Source organism: Hemicordylus capensis, chromosome 2 (genome assembly GCF_027244095.1).
Source record: "Hemicordylus capensis ecotype Gifberg chromosome 2, rHemCap1.1.pri, whole genome shotgun sequence".
In the NCBI taxonomy this organism is placed as follows: Eukaryota; Metazoa; Chordata; class Lepidosauria; order Squamata; family Cordylidae; genus Hemicordylus; species Hemicordylus capensis.
Window position 1 is genome coordinate 20,181,411 of NC_069658.1, and position 22,352 is coordinate 20,203,762.

At 42.0% G+C, this 22,352-nt stretch overlaps 1 protein-coding gene across 9 annotated transcripts in view; it reads left to right on the plus strand.

Annotated features, from left to right (window-relative positions):
* WDR7 (WD repeat domain 7) overlaps positions 1–22,352 on the plus strand; it is a 316,220-nt gene that overhangs the window by 175,252 nt on the left and 118,616 nt on the right. For all 9 annotated transcript variants that reach the window (XM_053295511.1, XM_053295512.1, XM_053295510.1 and 6 more), the window contains one exon: positions 6,132–6,353. In XM_053295511.1, the coding sequence (XP_053151486.1) occupies positions 6,132–6,353 (222 nt within the window). The remainder of the gene's footprint in view (positions 1–6,131; positions 6,354–22,352) is intronic.

The following is a 22,352-nucleotide window of genomic DNA, read 5'->3' on the forward strand; positions in this document are numbered from 1 at the left end:
AGGATATACTGAAACATTGTTGAGGGTCCCCACTTCTCTCCTAATAGCAAATTGGAGTCGCTGAGCGCCTATCAATCTGGAAACAAAACAGGGCTGTCCAAAAATGATGCTGTTATTGGTATCTAAGGAGTCCTGTCTCCCTGGGTACATGGAAATATATAAATTTGTAAAATAAGATAATTTTAAAAGAAAACGTTGCATTAAACTCAAGGGCCTATGGGATATTGAAGGCATTTGTTGGTTACATTTATATGCCACCCTATATAAAATTCTTCTTCACCATGAGCCCCATCGCCTGTTAAGATCATCTGGAGAGGTTCGTCTGTAATTGCTGCCAACTCGTTAGATGGCTACTCTGGAATGGACCTTCTCCGTTGCTGTCCCTGGACTCTGGATTGCGCTCCCTATTGAAATAAGAGCCTCCCCATCTCTGGCAACTTTTAAGAAGACACTGAAGACATATTTATTCACCCAGGCTTTTAATTAGATTTATAGTTTTAATGTTGGGTTTTAAATTATTTTAATATTAATGATTGTAATGTTTAAATGATTTTAATGGTAAACCGCCCAGAGACGCAAGTTTTGGGCAGTATAGAAATATGTTAAATAAAATAATAATAACAATAATAATAATAATAATAATAATCATCATCATCATCATCATCATCTCTGGGCGGTTTACAAATTAAACAAAGATAAGGAAATACTAATTTCATTATCTAGGTCAGGGGTAGGCAACCTTGGATCTCCAGCTGTTGTTGAACTACTTCCATCCTCCTCCTCTCCCAAATATTAATATACCACTTTCCAACAAAAGTTTCCAAAGCAGTTTACATAGAGAAATAATAAATAAATAAAATAACTCCCTGTCCCCAAAGGGCTCACAATCTAAAAAAGAAACATAAGATAGACAATCACTGGAGAGATACTGTGCTGGTGGTGGATAGGGCCAGTTGCTCTGCCCTTGCTAAATAAAGAAAATTCCCATTTTAAAAAGGTGCTGCTTTGCCCAGTTAGCAGGGGTGTTGGCGCTGGGGATGATGAGAGTTGCAGTTCAGTGGCAGCTGAAGAGCCAAGGTTGCCTGCTCCTGATCTAGAGGGAGAACACTTGGCGGAATATTAGGTACCTTTTGTCTGGAAGGGGTGGAGAAGGGCAGTGCTTGGCCATGACCCCCACTGCCCTTTGAGATAATCTGGAGAGGTTCGTCTATAGTTGCCACTGGCTCTACAGAGGTCTGTCTACATTTGCCAAGGGCTATATAGCAATAAAACAGGATGTGCCTTCTCCATTGCTGCCCCGAGGCTGTGGAATTCACTCCCTATTGAAATAAGAGCCTCCCCATCTCTGATAACTTTTTAAAAGGCAGTTCAGACACATTTGTTCACCCAGGCTTTTAATTAGATTTATAGTTCTTAATAGTTTTTAACAGTATTAACATTGTGTTAAATTGTAAATTGCTTTAATCTTTTTATTCTGTTTTAATTTGTAATGTTTTTATTGTAAACTGCCCAGAGGCATAAGTTTTGGACAGTATATAAATTAGTTAAAATAAAATAAAATAAAATAAAATAAATGTTGTTGCCATGTCATAGCTATGCTCAACTCCTAGTTTCTCCATGCCTTTCAATGGACAGCTTTTACTTGCATCTTGGAAGAAGAGAGACTTGATGCCTCTCAATAGCAGTTGCAGGGGAGCAACAGGAGAAGAGAGGGCATGCCCTCATTTTTTGCCTGTGGGCTCCCCAGAGGTATCTTTTGGACCACTGTGTGAAATGGGATGCTGGACTAGATAGGCCTTGGGCCTGATCCAACAGGGCTATTTTTATGTTCTTAAGTTAAAAATGGGCCTAAACAAGCCAGAAGTCCAGCAGACTGCAAGTCTAACAATCAGTTGGACAACTGAAGACCGTTGATGATGTCTGAGAGGGAAATGGAGAGAGAGCGAGGGAATTGGTTTGCTTGAACCCTTGACTTTCTATAGAATCCTGGAGGTGAGTTTTAGGTCAGATGGATGCATGGCCTGAGGTTAGAAAATTCTCCTTTCCATGTGATGCTTGCCTGGCTATATAACAATAAAACAGGACAGTTAGCCTTCCTTGGTCTGGAGCCCCTTAGCACTTTGTAGCACTAGGGAAAGTTTCAAGAGGGTGGGAAAGGAAAAAAAGTGTTCTCTGTGAGCCCCCAGACTGTGCTGGAAGCCTCCGTTTCAAGCTGGGTAGAGCCCTGAACCAGCAATGCTCCAGTTAGGGGCTGAGGATACACTGCAGCATTTTTGCAGGGGTCCCAACTTGTATTTCTGCAATAATAAATATGTCTGGCATTTACACCTCCAAGTTCCTAATACCTAATACAATAATAGAGTACCATCAATATATGCCTAATAGCAGTTATAAAGTATCTGGGGATAGTCCATCTCCCATAAAATAGCCTTTAGCCTTAATTCAAATCCATTGATTCCTGTTCCAGTTAAACCTGTAGAACTTAATATGTCTTTTAATCCTTTTATTGTAAGCTAGGATAAAATTAATTTTACACTAGAACTGTGCAAAGCCAATTAACATGATCTTTACAGTTATTTAGTAAAGTGCTTCAAACTGTTAAATTTATCCTGACCTCTTGGTTGCACTCCCTGACTGCTTTTTAAATGAAGTAATCAATATCTTGCAACCTTTTAAACAGCTTAAACTTTTCAGACATTTTAACCTATATTTTATTTAAACAGATTAGGGAGGCAACATATACATTTGTGCTTGCAGACCATTCCTCTAAAACCATTCTTGTATTGTTTTTTAGTATTCTGTAAGCATGTTTCGAATTCATTTAAATACTGAGTCAGAAATGTACATTTTGCTAAAACGAAGCAAATGAAGAAATCTGTCATGTCCATTTACTTAGTGCATAGAAAGAGCACTATCTCTACAACTTAAATGTAGAATCCGTCCCCCTTCCCCAGCGAAGCTTCTGTTTTCCACATAGGGCTATTTGAGGTTATTAATTTTCTCACTGTGATAGGGTGATCAACCGTCCTGTCAAGAAAATGGATCTCCATGTCACCCTTTAGCATGATTAAATGGAGGCACATCACTGTGAGAAAATACCAAATTTTCACGAGACAAATGAAACTTGTAGCAAGGACAACTTTTATAGACATTATTTCATTTTAAAATCTCCCATTTGGCTGTCAGTTTATTTGTTGGGAAGGTTTGCCATTAATTGCACTTTCCTACTAATAACTCAAAAGACTGTAAAGACAAAAAAAAAAAAAAAACAACCCCACCCCAATTTCACACCTAAGTCTGTCTTAAGCAGTGCAAAATGTTATCCAGGATGCTTTGGTGGGCAGAACATAAACAAATATGTTAATGGGTCTCTCTGAAACGCTTGCTTTGTACCCACCCAAGACCCCATTGGCTTTTCAGCACTCAGCGTTTGTGGCTTTAAACAAGATTGTGGATTGATGAAATTTCTTGAGGATGCTACTGGCTTTGAAAAACCTTCTGAGCTTTAACCCCCTTAACTTCTTGGCACATAGGCCTTATTTCTCTATTTAACTCACAAAATAAGTGGAACCTAACATGCTTCCAAGCAAGATTGTTATTGTTGGGGGGGAGGGATTTCAAAGTCCATGTAACTGCCAGACTTTCGGAGCTTGGAAACAGGTGCATGCTGATATATTACTCTTTTGTTTCTTGAGGTTTGGGGAAAATGGCAGTCTTGCTGAGCTTGAGTACGATCTTTGAGATAAAGGAGTCTTTGGTTATAAATTTTTGTCCCGCTGCAAGAAGGGTTAACTTGAGGTTGCCTAGCTCAAACAAAAGGAAGAGCAACAAGGGGGGGTGTTGGGGGTGGGGGAGTTTGCCAAGTGCCCCTGTTGTTTAATTTCCTACTGGAAGCAGCACATGTGTGGGGCTCCCCCCCCGCCCCCTTCCTTCTCTTTAAACAGTGACCATTGCAGAGGCTGAGTGGCCGGGGTCAATGCCTTGCCTATTGATCAGTATCCCTGCAGTCCCCAGCTCCAGCATCTGCTTCATTGGCTTCTTTCAGTGCCTGCTTCAGTACATTAGAATAGAAATCCATAACCAGAGCTGTGCTCATCCGAGCAGGGGAAGAAACTAAATTAAATGGTATAAAACAATCTTGGATCAGGAGTTTGTGCCAATTCATCTTGATCTAAGATGTCACACCGGGCTCTCTGTCTGAGCACCTGGGCTAGAGGCAGCCATAGTGAAAATAGATGGAGCTGCGATCATTCATTTGTCAGCTAAGGAGCTCGGCCGCGGTTAGCAATTCCCTTCTGCAGAGGTCAGCTGACAGAACAATCAGTGCAACTGCAGAATGGAGCTTTCCTTTGAACTATTGTTATGGAGCATGCTTCTTCAGGGCGGGGGAGGAGGAGGAGGAGGAAAGGGAGCACGGTGGTGGCTTCCTTCCAGATCATTGTATTCTGAGTGAACAGAATTAAAAATGGATCTCTTTAGGCAGAGTCCAGTTGCCGTTTGTGCCGCATTTAACTACAGTGATTATATATACAAATTACAGACGATTAAAATGGTTGCGTATCACTTAGCGTAGAGTCCATTTTCATCCTTTTTCCGTAGAAGGTGACTTATTGATTTTTTTTTTTTTTTGCTCCTTTCCTTCTCATTGTTAAAGATTCTCCCCCACCCTCCCACCGCCCCCTTTGGGTGTAAAACTATCAGAGCTAGCACTGAACTGGGAATAGGTTTTCTGAGCAGAGATTCTTATGCTCTCTCTTTTTTTCTTTTTTTAAGAAGGGGGGAGGGCAAGAAATTTCATTTGCTACAGTTTGGGCGTACAGTAGCAGACCTTTTATTAATTCACACTTCGTTAATCTTCAGACCTAGTAATTTTCCCCGAGTACTACCAAGTGGTATCCTCTGACTCTCACAGAAAAGATTTAACATCACAGTGCAGTAGGGAAGGGTGAGACTTTTATTACTTTGGGGGCAATATATGGGAGTGTGCTTCCGGGTACGTTGAAGGAATTAAATATATCTCAAGTACAGCTATCAAAATAACTGTATTCTATTAGGAAGCATTGTGTTTATGTGTAATTGTAAATGCTGAGAATCGCAAGCTATTTAGGTCTGCAGACCTATATTTCTAAAGATATCTATAGTCTTTGGGTTCAGAATGATCTGGTGTGTTGTGTTGCTTTGCCCACAGGAAAAGGAGCACTTCAATTCATCCCCTTGCATTCGTGAAGATCCCGCCCCGACCCCCCCCCCCGCACCCATTTAGCATGCATTGCTTGGGGTACCTGCCTGGGAAGTTCTCCTACTACAACTTTAAGCTATACTAACACCTAGGAGCCTCTTACAGTCTAGCATAAGTGTCTTAAGGATAGTTCCCTGTCCCCAAAGACTTACAGTTGAAAAAGAATTGTAAGGTACAGCATCAGCCACTGGAGGGATGCTGTGCAGGGACTGGATAGGGAAAGCTGCTTTCACCCTGCTAAGTATAAGAGAATTGCCACTTTAAAGGTACCTCTTTGCTCAGTTGTCTTTTGGGGACAGGGAACCATCTTGTTGTTTTTCTATACACTTTTTGATAAGTAACTTAAGGAAACAGGAGATCACATCCCTAAACACTTGTATCTCCTTGACCCCAAGACAACTACAGTCAGAAACAGAACCCAGTGCAAGGGAAAAGAGATTTGTAGTGGCATATTTAATCTTCCTAGGTACAAATGCTTGTTTCCCAGTTTTAATGTTTGGGCACTTAAGAAATGTTTTAAAAGCGCATATTCCTGAGAGCACTTTTTAATGCCAGCTGGGTGCTGTAGCAGCAAGGTTCTTCCCCTTGCTGCTCAGAGACATGAGCAAAGTCCTGTGTGTCTTTCTCATACCAGCACTGCTTCAGGTTGAGATATTGTGACTCCTAACACATGACTACAGGCTTCTGGTGTTACTGAGTCGTGGAGGAATAAGCTCTAATGTGTTGGCTCCGGGGCCAGTAACGATAATCCTTCAGTGAAAAGAGGCCCTATTTAAAATATGCACAACTAAAAGACCACCAAAGCTGCTGGGATCAACGTTGTTTTCCTTGCGTTGGAAGCAACTAGTGGTGCTAGTAGTTCATCCCCCTAACGCTTTGTGTTGTCTTGCAGGTTCTCTGTCTGGACTTCCACAAATGAAAAAGATATCTTTGTCATATGAAGAGAGGCGAAAGCAAGCTACAGCTATTGTTCTGCTAGGAGTCATTGGAGCAGAGTTTGGAGCAGAAATTGAGCCTCCGAAGTTGCTGACCAGACCTCGCAGTTCTAGCCAAATTCCTGAAGGGTTTGGCTCAACTAGTGGCGGATCCAACTATTCTTTGGCAAGGCATACTTGTAAGTTTCCTCCTCTTCTCCCTCCCCTCTTTAATCCAGCTGTTTTGCTAAATGATTTCTGCAGAGTATATAGAACTTCATTAGCTTATATTGTGATTGCTAGACACAGATAGATACTAAAGACAAGGAGCAAATTCTGAGCACTTGAGTAGCCAAAGAGAGAATTTTCAGTGTGCAATTACCAGAAAACAGGAACACAGGAAGCTGTCTTATACTGAGTCTGAGTCATGCCATTGGTCCATCTAGCTCAGTCTTGTCTCACTGTCTGGCAGTGGCTCTCTAGAGTTTCAGAGAGGAATCTTCACCAGTCCTGTCTGGAAATGCCAGGGATTGAGCCTGGGACCTTCTGCACAAGAGGAAATGCTCTACCACTGATATGCAGCCCCATCCCATTAGGTGAGTGTAATGACCTTGCTTTGCAGGTCAGATAAATAAGTTCCTGATGCCTTGAAATCTTGAAAATATTATTCTTTGCCTATAAAAGTAAAATGTGCCATCATGTCAGTTTCGACTCCTGGCACCCACAGAGCCCTTTGGTAGAAAACAGGAGGGGTTTACCATACTAATGTATAAGTTTGTGCATATATTTACATATGCATGAAGAGAATTGTAGAGCTGCTAGGAGACCACAAGCCATCTAACTGAACCTGCTACGTAAAGGCAGGATCTATCTACACACCAGCCCCCAGGAATGCCATTTCAGATTTTAGTGGAGTATAAGGACAAGATTTCAGTTTGGGAAGAGGTGGTGTAGCAAAGCTTAAAAGTGTATTGTAGGGTGTCCCCTTGTTTACATTCGTGGTTGTTTGGATCTAATTATTCAAGATGCTTTCTTGTGACTATCCCAACTATAGAGAAGGGTTTTTCACCTTTTATTTCACAATGTATTAATATTGTAGTCCGGTTACAATGGTTCCTCAATCCCGTGGCCTTGGATGGATTCCTAAAGGTTACAAAAATAATCTTCCATTGTACAGAATCTAATAAGGTTGAGTGCTCGGTGGCGAGGGGTGCTCCCCCCCCTTTGCCATCCACATATATTTTTTTTCTTGTGTTTAATTCCTAATGCAGACATCACTTAGGTGAGTTTAAGTTCAATAGAGCAAATCAGATCCTTCTCTGTCATATTCCCATAGGCCAAAATCAACTTCAGACATAAATTTATTTTACAGAAATTGAATATTTCATGCTGAGGCCAGTGCCTGTTTCAAATTTTGGGTCTTCTCCTTTGAAGTAGCAAACCCCATTTCTTGAGGTTCTTTGGTAACAAGAACTATGCCTTCTCAAATGAGCCTATGCAATGCCAAGGTGTTACTGGCCCCGAAGCAGATCTTCCCTTCTTCCCACTCTCAGTCAATGGGTGGGATTGAGACAGATTCTTTAAGTGCTGCCATGCTCCAGGGTCTCTGGTCTGGGACAACTGCATATAAAGGCCTTTCCACTGGAAATTATTGATGCTATTATCTGTCTAATGCTCTGCACTTCCTTAACTACATTCATCTAACTTTAGATTTTTTGTAAAGTAGGAATTGAGTTTAGTATGCTTCCTGTTTTTATTCTCTCAGTATGAACATCAAGGCCTCCTTTGTGGAAAAGCATCTATTTACTTTTTTATGCTTGGTAATCCTTTGAACAGATCCATATATAGGCCTTAACATACATTTTCCTTGTTGGAACATTAATAGCAAAATTCTTTTCAGAATAAGGCCATGTTTCTTTGCTATAAGGCCATGTTATTTACACTATAGCAAGGTGCTGAGAGGTTTGCTTCTGACATCTGCATATGGCAGTGCACTTTCACCTTTCCAAATCTCAGGCTTATTTGCAAGAGGAAATCTATAATGGGAGCTAAATAGTCCATTTTGCCGGGGTTTGCACTTTTGGCAGGATCTTCCCCCACAATGAGAATGCACAAAGAACATCTTGACAGAGAGAGGTTACTTATCATTAATTGTAGTTCTCCGAGAGACTGAGTGTTGCCTCTCTATAATCACATTTGTTGACCCCTATGCCTTTTCCCTTGAGTGCTGCTCCCCCATAAGGAAGAGCAGAGATTCTCTCCAACACAACTGCAAATGTATGATACCGCTAGTCCCTTTGGGATTGAAAATATTGGCTGCCCCTTATCTCAAGTGAACTCTGGATAATGCTTGTAGGAGCCCACGTTCGTTTTGTAAACACATTTTAATGTGCAAACCACAATAGCTGAATGCTGCAGCTTATCCTAAAGCATTGCTAAGAATTTGGAAGAGAAATGACCGTGCTGAAGTGTATTGTGTAGTATTCTGTGATGTTTAAAAGCTAATCTGGGATTAGGTCCTGGATGAAGGACTAAGCAAAAGTGGATTAGAACATCCATTCCCCCCCCCCACACACCATGTTTTTTCCAGTCAACACATGTGTATAACGAAGTCATATGAAGGGATCTCCCATACAACTCGCTCCTTCTTTGTTTGGCAAACTACAAACATCTGACTTGTGAAAGTATGGTATAGAGGACTGCTAGAGTCACCTCCTGATAACTGAACAAAAGAGGCACCTTTTAAAAGTGAAGATTCTCTTTATTTAGTGGGAGGAGCAACTGGCCCTATCCATCCCCAGCATAGCATCCCTCCAGGGGCTGTTGCTGGTGTCTATCTTGTGTTTCCTTTTTGGATTGTGAGCCCTTTGGGGACAGGGAGCCGTTTTATTTATTTGTTTCTTTATTTATATCTATATAAGCCACTTCGGGAACTTTTATCGAAAAGCAGCATATAAATATTTGCTGTATTTTAATAATAATAGTAATAATAAGTTATTAATAATAGTTATTTAATAGTTATTAATACTATTATTAATAGTTATTATTATTACAATAGTTGTTGGTGCTCTTGTACAGTACCAAAAGAACTTAAACACCATCTCGACATCTTGGGCATCAATAAAATTACTACACATCAACTACAGAAGGTCACACTACTTGGGACAGCACGAATACTACAACGGTATCTCTAATTTTTCTCAAGTTACCCTAGACCCTTGGAAAGGGCCTGATAATTAAAGTACTAAATCCAGTCAATAACATATGGTAGACTGTGTGTAAATAGCATAATAATAGTTAATACTTTGTTAGTTGCCCCATAACAAATTGTTCTCTTGGTGGCTTACAGCACAGCGTTAAAACATAATATGAAAATGCACAACACATTAAATCATAACAGAACAAGAAGTAGGCGGGGAGAAAATACGAAATATTATACAAAACAATTTTTAAAACATTTTTAATCAATTAAAATAAGATATATATTTTTAAATTTAAAAAACTTGAGTGAACAAAAAGGTCATTACCAAGTGTCTAAAAGAACAAAGTGATGAAGCCAGGCAAAACTCACTGGGGAGGCTATTTCACAAACGGGGTGCAACCACTGAAAAGACCCTCTCCCTAGTAGCCACCCACCTCACCTCGTTTGGCAGGGACACTTGGAGGAGAGCTTCCAAAGAAGATCTTAATGTCTGAGTTGGGACCTATAAGGGGCATGGCGCTTCCTCAAATAACCTGGCCCCAAACCATTTAGGGCTTTAAAGGTTAACACTAGCACTTTGTATTGGGCCTGGAAATGGACTGGGGACCAGTGCAGCTGACGAAGCACTGGCGTAATATTCTCAAAATATCCAGTCCCAGTTAATAAACTTGCAGCTCTATTTTGTACCAGCTGCTGTTTCCGGACCATTTCCAAAGGCAGCCCTGTTTTCAAAGTCAGTTTTCAATGCAATGAAAACTGTGTTGCCATTTTCACTGGCAACACAGTGTAGGCAGCCTACACTGCATTGCAGTAATCTAAGCAAGAGGTTACAGGCGCGAGTAACTGTGGCCAAGCTATCTCTGTCCAGGTAAGGCCGCAGGTATTTGTACTGCAAGCTCACATTTGGAACCCCTTTAACATGACCCAGCACTGTGTATATCTCAATCCTTGGTTAGTCCTTGATGTTTACATGCTAGGTTTCTGTGAAGTTCTAGTATATTTGTCTGATAACTCAAGAAGGAAGGAATGTATTTATCAATTTAATGCATTTCTTAGTCACTTTTCTGCTATCTAAGCTCTCAAAGCAATTGACAAAATAATACATGCCTTACTCTTACATTAACACTATTACTCCAGAGCAGCCTCAGGTGGATGATAAGCTATTTAACATCAGGGAGACCACAGTGCCTCACTCCTCTGGACTTGGGAGATCCAGGTTCAAATTCCCACTCAGTCATGAACTCACTAGGTGACTTGGAGCCATTTACACTCTCTCAGCCCAACTTGCCTTACAGGGTTGTAGCTAGGATAAGGTTTGGGGAGGCTGTCCATACTATCCTGAGTTCATTAAAAGAAGGGTGAGTTAAAAATATAAAATAAGATGCTAGAACTGAAGGCACCATCTGCCGTCTCTTCTGCAGCTCGATTAAATGGCCACAGAAGCTCTGCCATCCAGCCTCCTCTGGAAAATGGTTGGGGAGGCAAGACAATTCTGTATATTCACACACTGCTCAATACTGTAATGACCTGCTGGCCGGTTGCCCAGCCTCTGAGAATCTCTCTCTTCAGAGGGGATGGTAGAGCCACCAGATGCAGTCCGACAAGAACAGAGACAGCGCGTAGTCCCAAAACATTGCCAAAAGTCCTCACTGGGGATTCCACAAATGCCAGGATCAAGGGTGAACACAGTCGTAGTCAGAACAAAGAAACAGGCTCAGTTTTGAGGTCAAGGTTGCTCATGGTCAGGGCTGGTCACCATGGACATTGTTTCTAGCGCACAGATCCAGCTTTCAGGCTGCTCTAAATAGGCTGTGTGCTGAGAGTCCCGCCTCTCACTGCAGCTGAGTCAGAGGTGGAACACCTGTTCTTTCTGGCCAGCCTTTCCAACCTGCGGCATTCCTCCCTTTGAGCCTGTACTCTGGCCAAGCATCGCTTCCAGGGATCTGGGACAGGTGCCTCGACTTCAAGAGCCACAGGGGCTTTATCAGGAGGAGAACGGGAAGGAGGCAGAAGAGCCTGCGAGCCTGTCCGCTCCGGCTCTGCTAAGTCAACCGGAGTCTCAACCTGCTCCCCCTGCTCTGAGTCTTCATCTGAAGAATCCTCCTCCATGACCCCCATGGGAGTCACCACAAATATATCTAAATGAATAGAGAGGAGACCTCTAAGCCTGTATAGCTATTTCTCCTCATGTGTGAAAATTGGTAATTTTTTAAAAAATTGTTTCTCTTTTGTATGCTTAAGTAACTGTTTTATGTCCATATTATATTTGTGTGCCTGTTGCCCTGTTTAGAACAGGACTTGCACAACTCTGGCCCTCCAGCTGCTGCTGGATTACAGCTCCCCTCATCCCCAGCCTCAGCGCCCTCAGTGGTCAGGGGATGGTGGGGGTTGTAGTTGAACAACAGCTGCAGGGCCAACTTGGTGCATCCCTGGTCTATGTGTGTGGTGTTGTAGCACCTTCATTTAGATTCTGAAGAGTTGGAAGGTGATTCTCACTAAGTTAAGTGCAAAGAGTTTCTAGAGGCTGACCATAAAGAGGGGGTGGGTCTGTAGCTCAGTAGTAGAGCATCTGCTTTGCATGAAGAAGATCGCAGGTCAACCCCTGACATATCCAGGTAGGGCTGGGTAAAACTCCTACCTGGAACCTTGAAGAGTCTCTTTGAAGAGTATAGAGTGCCAGGGGTGGGGGAACCTTGGCACTCCAGCTGTTGTTGAACTACAACTTTCATCATCCCTAGCCACAATTATTGTGGCTGGGGATGATGGGAGTTGTAGTTCAACAACAGCTGGAGTGCCAAGGTTCCCCCACCCCTGGTAGACAATACTGAGCGAGATGGACCAATTGTCTGACTCAGTATAAGGCAGCTTCCTATGTTCCTATGAGTTCTTTATCCTTTCCTAACTCACTTGGGTGAGCCCTGATGAAGACAAGTGTTATCTTTTCTCAGTGTTTGCTTAGGAGACCTAGTTTTGCAACTGCCAAATACTGCAAGTCCAGCAGAACTGGGTTGTTTGAAGGTGTCCAAGTGAAACAGTGGACTTAGCAACCACTCGAGTGCTAGATTCTCTCCCAGCTTGTTTAACAGGAGTCCTGAGCTCACTGGATGTACCACTTCAGGCTGACGGTGGAGGTTCACATAGAGAGAGAGAGAGATTTTTAAATCCCCACACATACAAAGCCTGTGTGTCAGGTTCTCCTTCTGACATGTTAGAAACATAAATAATAAACAAGATGCTTCTCTGTCCCCAAAGGGCTCAAAAACCACCCTGAGCCATTTTTGGAAGGGCGGTATAGAAATCAAATCAAATCAAATCAAATACATACATACATACATAATATAAGATAGACACAAGCAACAGCCACTGGAAGGATTCTGTGCTGGGACTGGATTAGGAACAGTTGCTCTCCCCCTGCTAAATATAAGAGGATCACCACTTTAAAAGATGCCTCTTTGTTCGGTTAGCAGGGTCAGTTAGCACAGCTCTCCAGGGTCTCATGCAAAGATCTTTCCCAGGCTTGCTACCTGAGATCCTCATAAACTGGCAATGCCAGAGTTGAACCTGGAACCTTCTACATGCAAAGCAGGTGCCCTGCTGGTGAGTTATGGCCTTCCCCTTGAGAACTCTATATGTAGAATGCTTCAAGATCCTTAGAGGAACAGTGGTGTATAGTACAAGTATAATGCAAATTAAAGCTATGATGCCCTTCAGTGTAAACACAGTCTCACTAAGTAATAATCCCTGATCTAAAGTGAAGGGATGAGAGAGCCAGTCCTATGCCAAAATACATGGCTTCGCTTCAGCAGTTTAATTTGCAATAACAATTAGAAAGTAGCTTATTTTGATAAGCATCTCATTGATTTAATATTGTAACATGTAAAACTCTATCAAATGCCTGCCTACTGTTGTATTTAATGCCAATTAATTGTGATATTTCTGCTCTGTAAGGAAAGATGTGATTCTTTAGGAATTCACACAGTGACCTTGCCTGACATCTCGCATTAATCTCTGTTGACCTTACAAATGGTTCATGAGATATTTAATTATAAAATGCCACGTGAAGAATTTCTCATTACAGATTCACCACATCACACCTAAATGGCGGCTAATGCTATGTTTATAAAGTTAATGGGCTGATAAATCTGAATGACTCTTCTGTCCTGAATATGAAAATACTCAGTTCGGTCATTAATGCAGTGTATTTTTCAAACCTTCTGCCATCAATATAGCTATTAATGATAAGCATTTTGCACTTCAACTCAGTCAATGTCATGTCCAAAAATACATTATCAAGCACTGTGAATGTTGAGAGATAGTTGCGACGGGTGGGGAGTGGGGAGGATTTGCACACATGTTGTTAAATGTGCACTCACATTTCTAAGCTGCCTCAATCATGTGCTTATCAATTAAAATAGCCACCCCAGTGCTAGATTCTCACAGCTTGTTTTAACAGCAGTTCTGACCTCATTGGATCTCCTGTGCTGTGAACTCATGTACATTACCATTTAAAATACATTCAACAAATTGGACAAAACCTCCCGCCCATTAAAAGTTCAACCCTGGCTACTCTGAACTAGCCCCAGTAAAAAGCATCTTGCGGTGCTTATAGGGTGTGATAAGATCTGTCTGCATAGCCTCAATCAGTTTGCCTTCATCACTTTCCCAATCATAGCTAGATGCTTCAGTAAGCACTGATATGACAAGAACCAAGTCAAACAGAAAGAGAACATGCTATTGACATCATCATACTGAGGGCACTGAACTTAGTCCAATGGAAATTGGCCATAGGGAGCTCCACAAGAGTCTGCAAGGGAAGGCTGTTGTGGTGGGGCCAAGGATTTGCGTGACATGATGACACCATGTTATGTATTTCTATAACCACGTAGAAATGATGAAGAAGAGAAACTCAATACAGAGCTGGCATTTGGGAAGCAATCCTGTGTTCATCGTCATGTCTAGTTCCACCTTTGCTGTCACCTTTGAAACTAATTAGATCACTCATGGAGCTTGCTGTGCAGCACAGTACAGCAACCGAATTTGTAATCTGTCCGAGATCTCGGATGCCATGAGCACAAGTACTGTCTGCCATCCTTAAAGCAACTGCACATTTTAAAGATTTAACTGCAGCCCATTCTGAGGACTGGTGTCTCCCTGTATAGTAGTGGGAGCATGAAACATGGAACTCTGGCCTAGTATTCACATTAGCTGGCTAACATGCAAGATGTAATATGTAGTCCAGTGATATTTAAACATGCATAGTACAATTCACTACCATTGAAGTTAATGGTGGAACTATTTATTTCAGTAAAGCTGTATTGTATCCATTCTTTTCAGCCTATAATTTGCAGTATAAAAAGTGCATTAATTTGAAACAGTAAAATAATTTAATACATGTTAAATATATACTTCGGGAGGTGGGTTCGCTTTGTTAGATACCGTATTCCTACTTTCAACAGACTTTGTTAAAAGCTTTTTACTTTTAACTGTATTTTCCTACTTTTATTAAGCTTTGCAATAATTTTATATTCATATTCATCCATCTATCTATATACATGAATGATACTGAAATAATTTATTTACTTTTATTTTTATTTTCAAAAGCTGAACACCTGCCCTTCTTGCAAAAGCAACCCATGGTCACTCGCAACAGATCACTAAAACAATGACCAAAATGACAAAAATTGACATATTTTTTTTAAATGACACTTTCAGTAGCCTTGCAAAGTGAGGCTAGAAGTTAGAAATGCAGTTATAGAAATGCAGATATAGAATCCTGAGATTTCACCCTCACTAACAGCAAACAAATTTGGAGTGAGGGGATTATGATGGTTGGCTTTTTCCGTAGCATTTGTTTCATAGCTGGACTAAGAATGCACTTAGAGCTGGTATAGTTGGATTCTCTCCATAAATTGAAACAAGTCTGAGCTAAAGCTCATTTACTGTCTTGGAACGGAATTGATCTTGCTTTCACATTTGATTCACCCACTGCAGATTTTGAGAGGAAGAAAAATAGCATTGTTAGGTCAGTTTAACTAGGCCAGAGTTAGACAGAAAAGATTGGCAAACCCGTTGTTTTAATTTTTCTCTTTCTTTGTGGCCAATCTTACTAGCAGCCAGCCTGATTTAAATGTAATTTAGCACCTTTTTGAACATCAGCATCCCATTGTTTTCCCATAGAAAATGCCAGCCGAGAGATCAACGTTGTTGCTTTCTACATCTTTGCATATTTATTTGATTAAGGCATTCCAAATGGAAGCTGACTGAACTTTGTGCACCTTACTCTAAGAAAGTTGATTGCTCCCTCCTTGCACGTTCTGGAGCCTTCCCATCACTACTGTGTAGTCCTGCCCATTAAGCAGCTGTGTTCATTCCCAGTCAGTCCAGGCCAGGAGCATTACATCAGCATGCTTTGGTGCTAGCCCTAGATATCTTGATTTCCCCATCTATTGAGATTGAATGGATTTTTTAAAGATGCTGAAATTCTGCCACTGAGTATCTATGATAGGGAAGCATCACTGATGTGACCCCCATTTTAATCTAGAAATGTGTATGGATTATTGGTTCACTCAGAGGTTCATAGATACGCATTTGGGAGTATGATTCATCTTTAGAAACCTATGAAAATCATGAGCAGAATTAGATATTAGAGGAGTGCTTTTTATGGCTTGTATTAAAATCCAAGTGTATTTTAAAAATGTAGCAAATGAATATTTAAATGCACACACATGTGTCTGTTTCAAGCATTTATATCTAGCTCTGCACAAACTTGAGGCAGCTTACAATATAGTCAGTGCCGAGCTGACAGGGCTTAAAACCTACTTCCAGCCCCAGCGCCTTCCGGACCTTGCTTCCTGTTTCCTGCCCCACCCAACCTAGCTGTCTCCCTGGAGCTGTTTCCTGCCGCTCTCCCTGCTTTGTCCTCTCACACCCCTGGGACTCGACCAGGCTGGACCCTTCTCATCCCGACCACCCCCTGAACGAAAGCCCCACAGGAGGGATGCCACACCCTTCTCCAGATTCCACAGGGCCACCCAAGCAACCAGGTAACATGGCATCCCGCTGGATGGATGCATGTCAAAGTAGGGTTCAGTATCAAGATCCAAGGGATGGTGGAGCAGCCTTCTTAGTAAGCCCCCAAAGCAATTCACCTCTTCTAAATATTTATTTGTTTATCATATTTATCAAATATACTTGTCTGTTGTTAGGGATAAAGGGGAGGAGTTTTTGTTTTTTTGTTTTTTAATCATGGCAGCTTTAAAAGTATCCCCAGTGGCTAGCTAGTGCCAGGCACCATCTTTTTCTTTCTTTCTTTTGGTCTAGAACAGGGATGTACAACTTTCACCCTCCAGCTGTTGTTGGACTAAAACTCCCATCATCCCCATCCACAGTAGCCAAAAGTCAAGGGAAAGGATGGAAGTTGTAGTCCAACAGCTGGCGCACCAAAGTTGTGCATCTCTATTTTACAACAAAGCTGGAAATACAGAGCCATGATGTAGTCATTTGTGCCATTTCTTTTTAAAAAAAAAAAAAATCTGGAATGCAGCAGGAAATTGCCTTACAACATAACACAGATTCATTTCCTATTTCCTCAGACTAAAAAAAGATGCAGAGGCTAGCAGCCACTGGGAACACTGTTTAGAGCATTGCTATGGTGAAAAGGGTTTTTGAAAAATCCCCCCAACATAATTTACCCAAAGAAGATTCTGATCATACCAAGACCTGCTTAGCTTCAGCAAGATGGTTGTATCGTGTGCCCTTAAACCATGCTCTGAGACCTTGCTTCTGCTGATCACCTTCTTTGTCATGAACCCTGTTGCCTATTAAGATCAGCTGGAGAGATCGGTTACTGTTGCCGCCAACTCGTTTGGTGGCAGCTCGGGACTGGGCCTTCTCTGTGGCTTTAGAATATGCTCCCTGTTGAAATAAGAGCATCTCCTTCTCTGTTTGCTTTCAGGGATTATTTATTATCATTTATTTAATAAATTGAGGAAATCTTGAGGAAGACCCTCAAGATGCACCTCAGGCTTTTAACTGAAATTAATTTGCAACAATTTAATTGGTGTTGATCTTCTGAGATTGTTTTTATTGATCTTGTGAAATTTTAGCTGTTTATACTCTGTTCTATATTTGTTGTGTGTTAACTCTGTACACTGCCTAGAGATGCATATATCAGGCAGTATAAAAATATGATTGATAAATAAATGTTGCCCAACTACGTGAGTACTGTCCTAGAGCAACAGTGGAGAAGGAGCAGATATTGCACTGGCCCAGACTATTTGAAAATAGCCTCTTGTTTTTATAGTTGACCATCTGCCCTCTAGGAGCGTAGGAAGCTGCTTGATACTGAATCAGACCATTGGTCCATCCAGCAATATTTTCTACACAGTTTCAGGCAGGAGTTGCTCTCCCAGCCCTACCTGGAGATGCCAGAGACAGAACCTGAGGCCTTCTGCATGCAAAGTAGATGCTATGCCACTGAGCTATGACCTCACCCTCAAAGGTGGCATTCATGGTTCTCCCATCCAGACACCATAGCAAGATCTGCTTAGCTTCAGCAAGATGGTTGTATCTGAGGCTCTGCTTCTGCTGATCGCAAGTTAGACATTGGGAAGGTGATCCTAGTTGGTGACATTGTTCAGTTTGTTTGTTCTCCAGTGGTATAGCTAGGCTAGCCTTTGTCATTGCCCAAATCTCTGGGATGGTAGAGCAGTTAGGGCTTGGGAAGACTGGGGATGGATGGATGGATGGATAGAAAGATTCCAACACATGGAAAGAATTTTGCTGACATAGACTTCAAGAGCTGCTAAGCACAGAAAGTGCAAATGAATAGATTGTTTCTCATGCAAAATATTAACTCTGAGGGTTGCAGACACATTGCCCCTAGGAGAAACCCCCCCAAATACAGGTTGAGTATCCCTTATCTGGACATCCAAAATCCAGAATGCTCCAAAATCCAGACACCATGCCGTCACAAAAACAAAAATCAAAACACCTCAGCTCACTCGCTCGCAGATTCCCAGTTTTGCTGCTTTTAAACATGAAGTCAAAACTTATTTATTTCAGAAGGCTGCACACATCTCATCCCCCTCATTGACCACCCGGGACATTTCTCCCCTGGTTTCTTTGTCCCAAGCCCTTTCCCTGCTTTCCTCCCTTGCATTGCCTCCCCCTGCGGTTCTAGGGTCCCCACGCACCCCACCTACATTGCCAGTGTGGTGTAGTGGCTAGAGTCTGGACTAGGACTGGGGAGACCCGTGTTCAAATCCCCATTCAGCCATGATTCTTGCTGGGTGACTCTGGGCTAGTCACTTCTCTCTCAGTCTAACCTACTTAACAGGGTTGTTGTGAGGAGAAACTTAAGTATGTAGTACACTGCTCTGGGCTCCTTGGAGGAAGAGCGGGATATTAAATATATATATATATATATATATATATATATATATATATATATATATATATATATATATAAAAATATATATACCCCTGCCGAATGTTTCTTCCCAGTCACCTTTCTAGGAACCTCAACTCCCTCAGGTTAACCCTTAAACTGGCCTTCCTTCTGGCATGAGGCAGCAAAGGGGGCTCCTCCATCCCTGCCTTGCAAGAGAGAGCAAAGAGTGCATGCTCCCCTTTCGTGTTTAGATTTGGATCCCATGCGCAAGCTATCTCATTATGAAAGTATTCCAAAATCTGGAAAAATCCGAAATCAGGAACACTTCTGGTCCCAAGCAGTCTGGAAAAGGGATACTCAACCTGTACTGGCTAGTATATTAGAAAATATTAAGTGCTTTCCAGAAGCATTTGAAATATACCTTCTTATGGAGGTGAGTTACTTGATGAACACCACACAAACAAAATAATTGCAGGCAAATTGTTTTCTGAGGCCAGAACAACACTGCAAGAGAAGCATGCCAGTAATGTGACATTATTGTGTTTCACGTTCACTTCTATGGCTGCCACTTGTGCAAACATGCAAAGTGTTCTGATTTCATGTTACACCCTTGTACTTGCTAAATTTTATTGGTCAATGAGGGAGAGAAAGATGCAAGTCTGCTGTTCTTGATGGCAACCACTTGTCTCTTGCAAAGTCTGTTCCACCTTAAAGCTCTCATCTCAATATGGCCTTAACTGCAGTATTGTGGGCAGGTCTGCAGAGAGAAGGATCCAACACCGTGCCTGTCTAAGACTTACTACTCCCAACCTGTGGCTATTGGGGCTCAGTACAGAGGGCATCTCAGTACAGTAGCCACCTAATGGCGCACCAGGGAAATAACTTGACTAGCAAGCCAGAAGTTGCCAGTTCAGATCTCCGCTGGTATGCTGAAAGGCATCATCTCACACTGCATGGGAGGAGGCAATGGCAAACCCCTCCTGTATTCTACCAAAGAAAACCACAGGGCTCTGTGGTCGCCAGGAGTCAACACTGACTCGAGGGCACAGCTTTACAGAGGGAAGGTGATTGCCACACCTTTGAGCTTCCTAAGTTGTTCTAGCAGGGCTTTTCCCTCTCTTGGTGTGACCTGAAAGAGTGTCCTTGTATCTAGCCAGGCTAGCCATTAAAAGGCCTGACTGTCATGGACCCTGGCTGCCTCCTATGAGACACCCAGGGCATTCACTTAATGGACAGCACCCCCATAGTCTTTGCATCAGGTGCAGAAATCTGGAGCCAGGTGCTCCAGGTGCATCAGTCTGGAGCCAAAGCCTGCTCAGTTGCTTCTTTGGCCATCTGTCAAAAGCACTGGGAACATCAGAACTCCATGGCAGCATACATTGTACATCATTTCTTCTCCAGGTGGGATTTTTGGTGGGGCTTCCCACCTAACATCTAGGTAACCTAAATCTTCTGTCACCCAGTGTAGTGTTCCTAGAATTTTCCAAAGGAGGGGGGGGAATCAAGCACATAGTTGTTGGTAGAGTGCACGTCAAAGTCACCCTACCAATAACTACAGCAAGCATCAAGATATCAGTTAGAAAGGCTAGGAAATCATGACTGCTGTGGTCCATATTTGGTTAACATTTGCCTAGGGTTTCTAGTGCTTGTGGGGCTGACTTGCTTTCTTTCCTTGGAATTGAGAACAACATTCTAAATTTGGGCACTTTGAGTGCGCCATCGAAATGTCAATGTTCCTCTTTCTGGGTCCCTTGAAATTGAGGATGACTTCAACACCCAATTGACTGCAGCAATGACTGGAGTTGAAGCTTTAGCAGGCATTGCGTAACAGCCAGCTCAGATTAGTAGAATTGTCCAAGAAAAAAATGGCAGAACTAACGGTTCTGAAAAATGTATTGTAACATCCTATTCATCTTCATTTTATGATTCAATGACCCTCTTAATATTAGTTTACAGTTTGGGGGGGAAATGCACCACATATCTTAATTTATAGGCTTGCGCAGAAATGTGGTTGTGGCGTAGATGGAAGAAGCCACCTTTTATAACCGTATTCTTGCTCTTTTTTCAGTGAAGCCATAAAAACTGGCAGGGAAATAAGAGAAGGGTCTTAAGCTTCTTTTAATAAAACAATTAATGTGTCTTACTTTTTTATTAATTTCATTGTAAGAACATTAAAGGGCTTTGGGTGAAATCTTGAAATCAATTGGAGTCTTCCCCTGGGGTTCAAAAAGTCAGGATTTTATCTCTCATATTTGCACTTAGGAGCTCATGTTTAAATTCCATTTTAGGTGATAGTGACAAAATCAGCAAAGGTTGTATTACTTAAAAGGAGTTTTCTAAAAAGGGTATAGGAACTGGGTCAGTGAGACTTAATCACTGGGTAGGAGGCAGCTTTCAACTGCAGGTTCGGTGGGTTTCCTTTCCCACAGACGCTCTGGAATAAATTCTATCTCCACACACTCCATTACTTGGAGGAGAACTAGTCTGGTGGTAGCAAGCATGAATTGTCCAAGATAGGGCTGAGAGAGACTCCTGCCTGCAACCTTGGGGAAGGCACTGCCAGTCTGTATTGTCTCAGTATTGTAGACAGTACTGAGCTGGATGGACCAGTGGTCTGACTTGGTAGAAGACAGCTTCCTATGTTCCTACTTGGAGCATTCCATTGTCAGAGATTCTAATCGCAGTTAAGATTTGCAAGGTTCCCACTTGACCAGTTTTTGAACCATTTATTAGGTGAGTCAAGGTACCTTTGAGGAAAGATGGGAAGGGTAGTGCGAATCCCTGACCACCATTTGAGAATGTGCAAGATATTGGATATTTAAAGTTAGCTCAACAAACAAGTTCGGCTGAGCGTTGTTTCTATAGAAGCCTTTTATTTTCTTAAATTTGCATGCAGAGGAATGAATATGTATGTATCTATAATATAAAGCTGCTAGGGCCTCACTCACTCCCTCACTGGCATAAAAATCCCAGACTAAACCACAAAAGATATAAACATGTTATATTTGCAGGTAGGTTCCAGACCTCGGCCAGACTACCAAAAAAAATCCCAAAACATGGGGAAATGCATTAGTGCCCCAGGAAAGCCAGAAAACCTCTCCCATTGAAATGAAAGGGGAATTATACCATATAGCGCTAGGAAACGCACAGAGTCACAGAGAGATAAGACTTTAATATGCTTGCTAACTGCTGGCTGTTTTTACCTACTTTCCAGTAGGCTTACGAGATCACCCAACATTCCGTGTGTCTGTCTGTCTGTCCACATGTGTCCCTGCTCCCTCCAATCAACTGCAATACCTGGACCAATCTGAATCAAATTAGGTACAGTTGTAGGGACACCTCAACGGCTTAGTTTGTGATGATGTCATCCTACCCAGTTCAAGATGGCAGATGCATGAACATTTGAAATGCAAGTGGGCTAACTTGTGAACTGCCTAACCGTTTTGGACCAAATTTAGTCCAGTTGTAGGGACTAGGGATGTACATGGAACTGTTCAGCTCTCCATTCTAAGAATGCTGAACTGTTTCTGTGGTCCAGCATTTGAGCCAGTTCAGAGGGCAGGGGGTTTCTTTAAGGGGCAGGAGAGGCGCTGCCTACCTGCTACC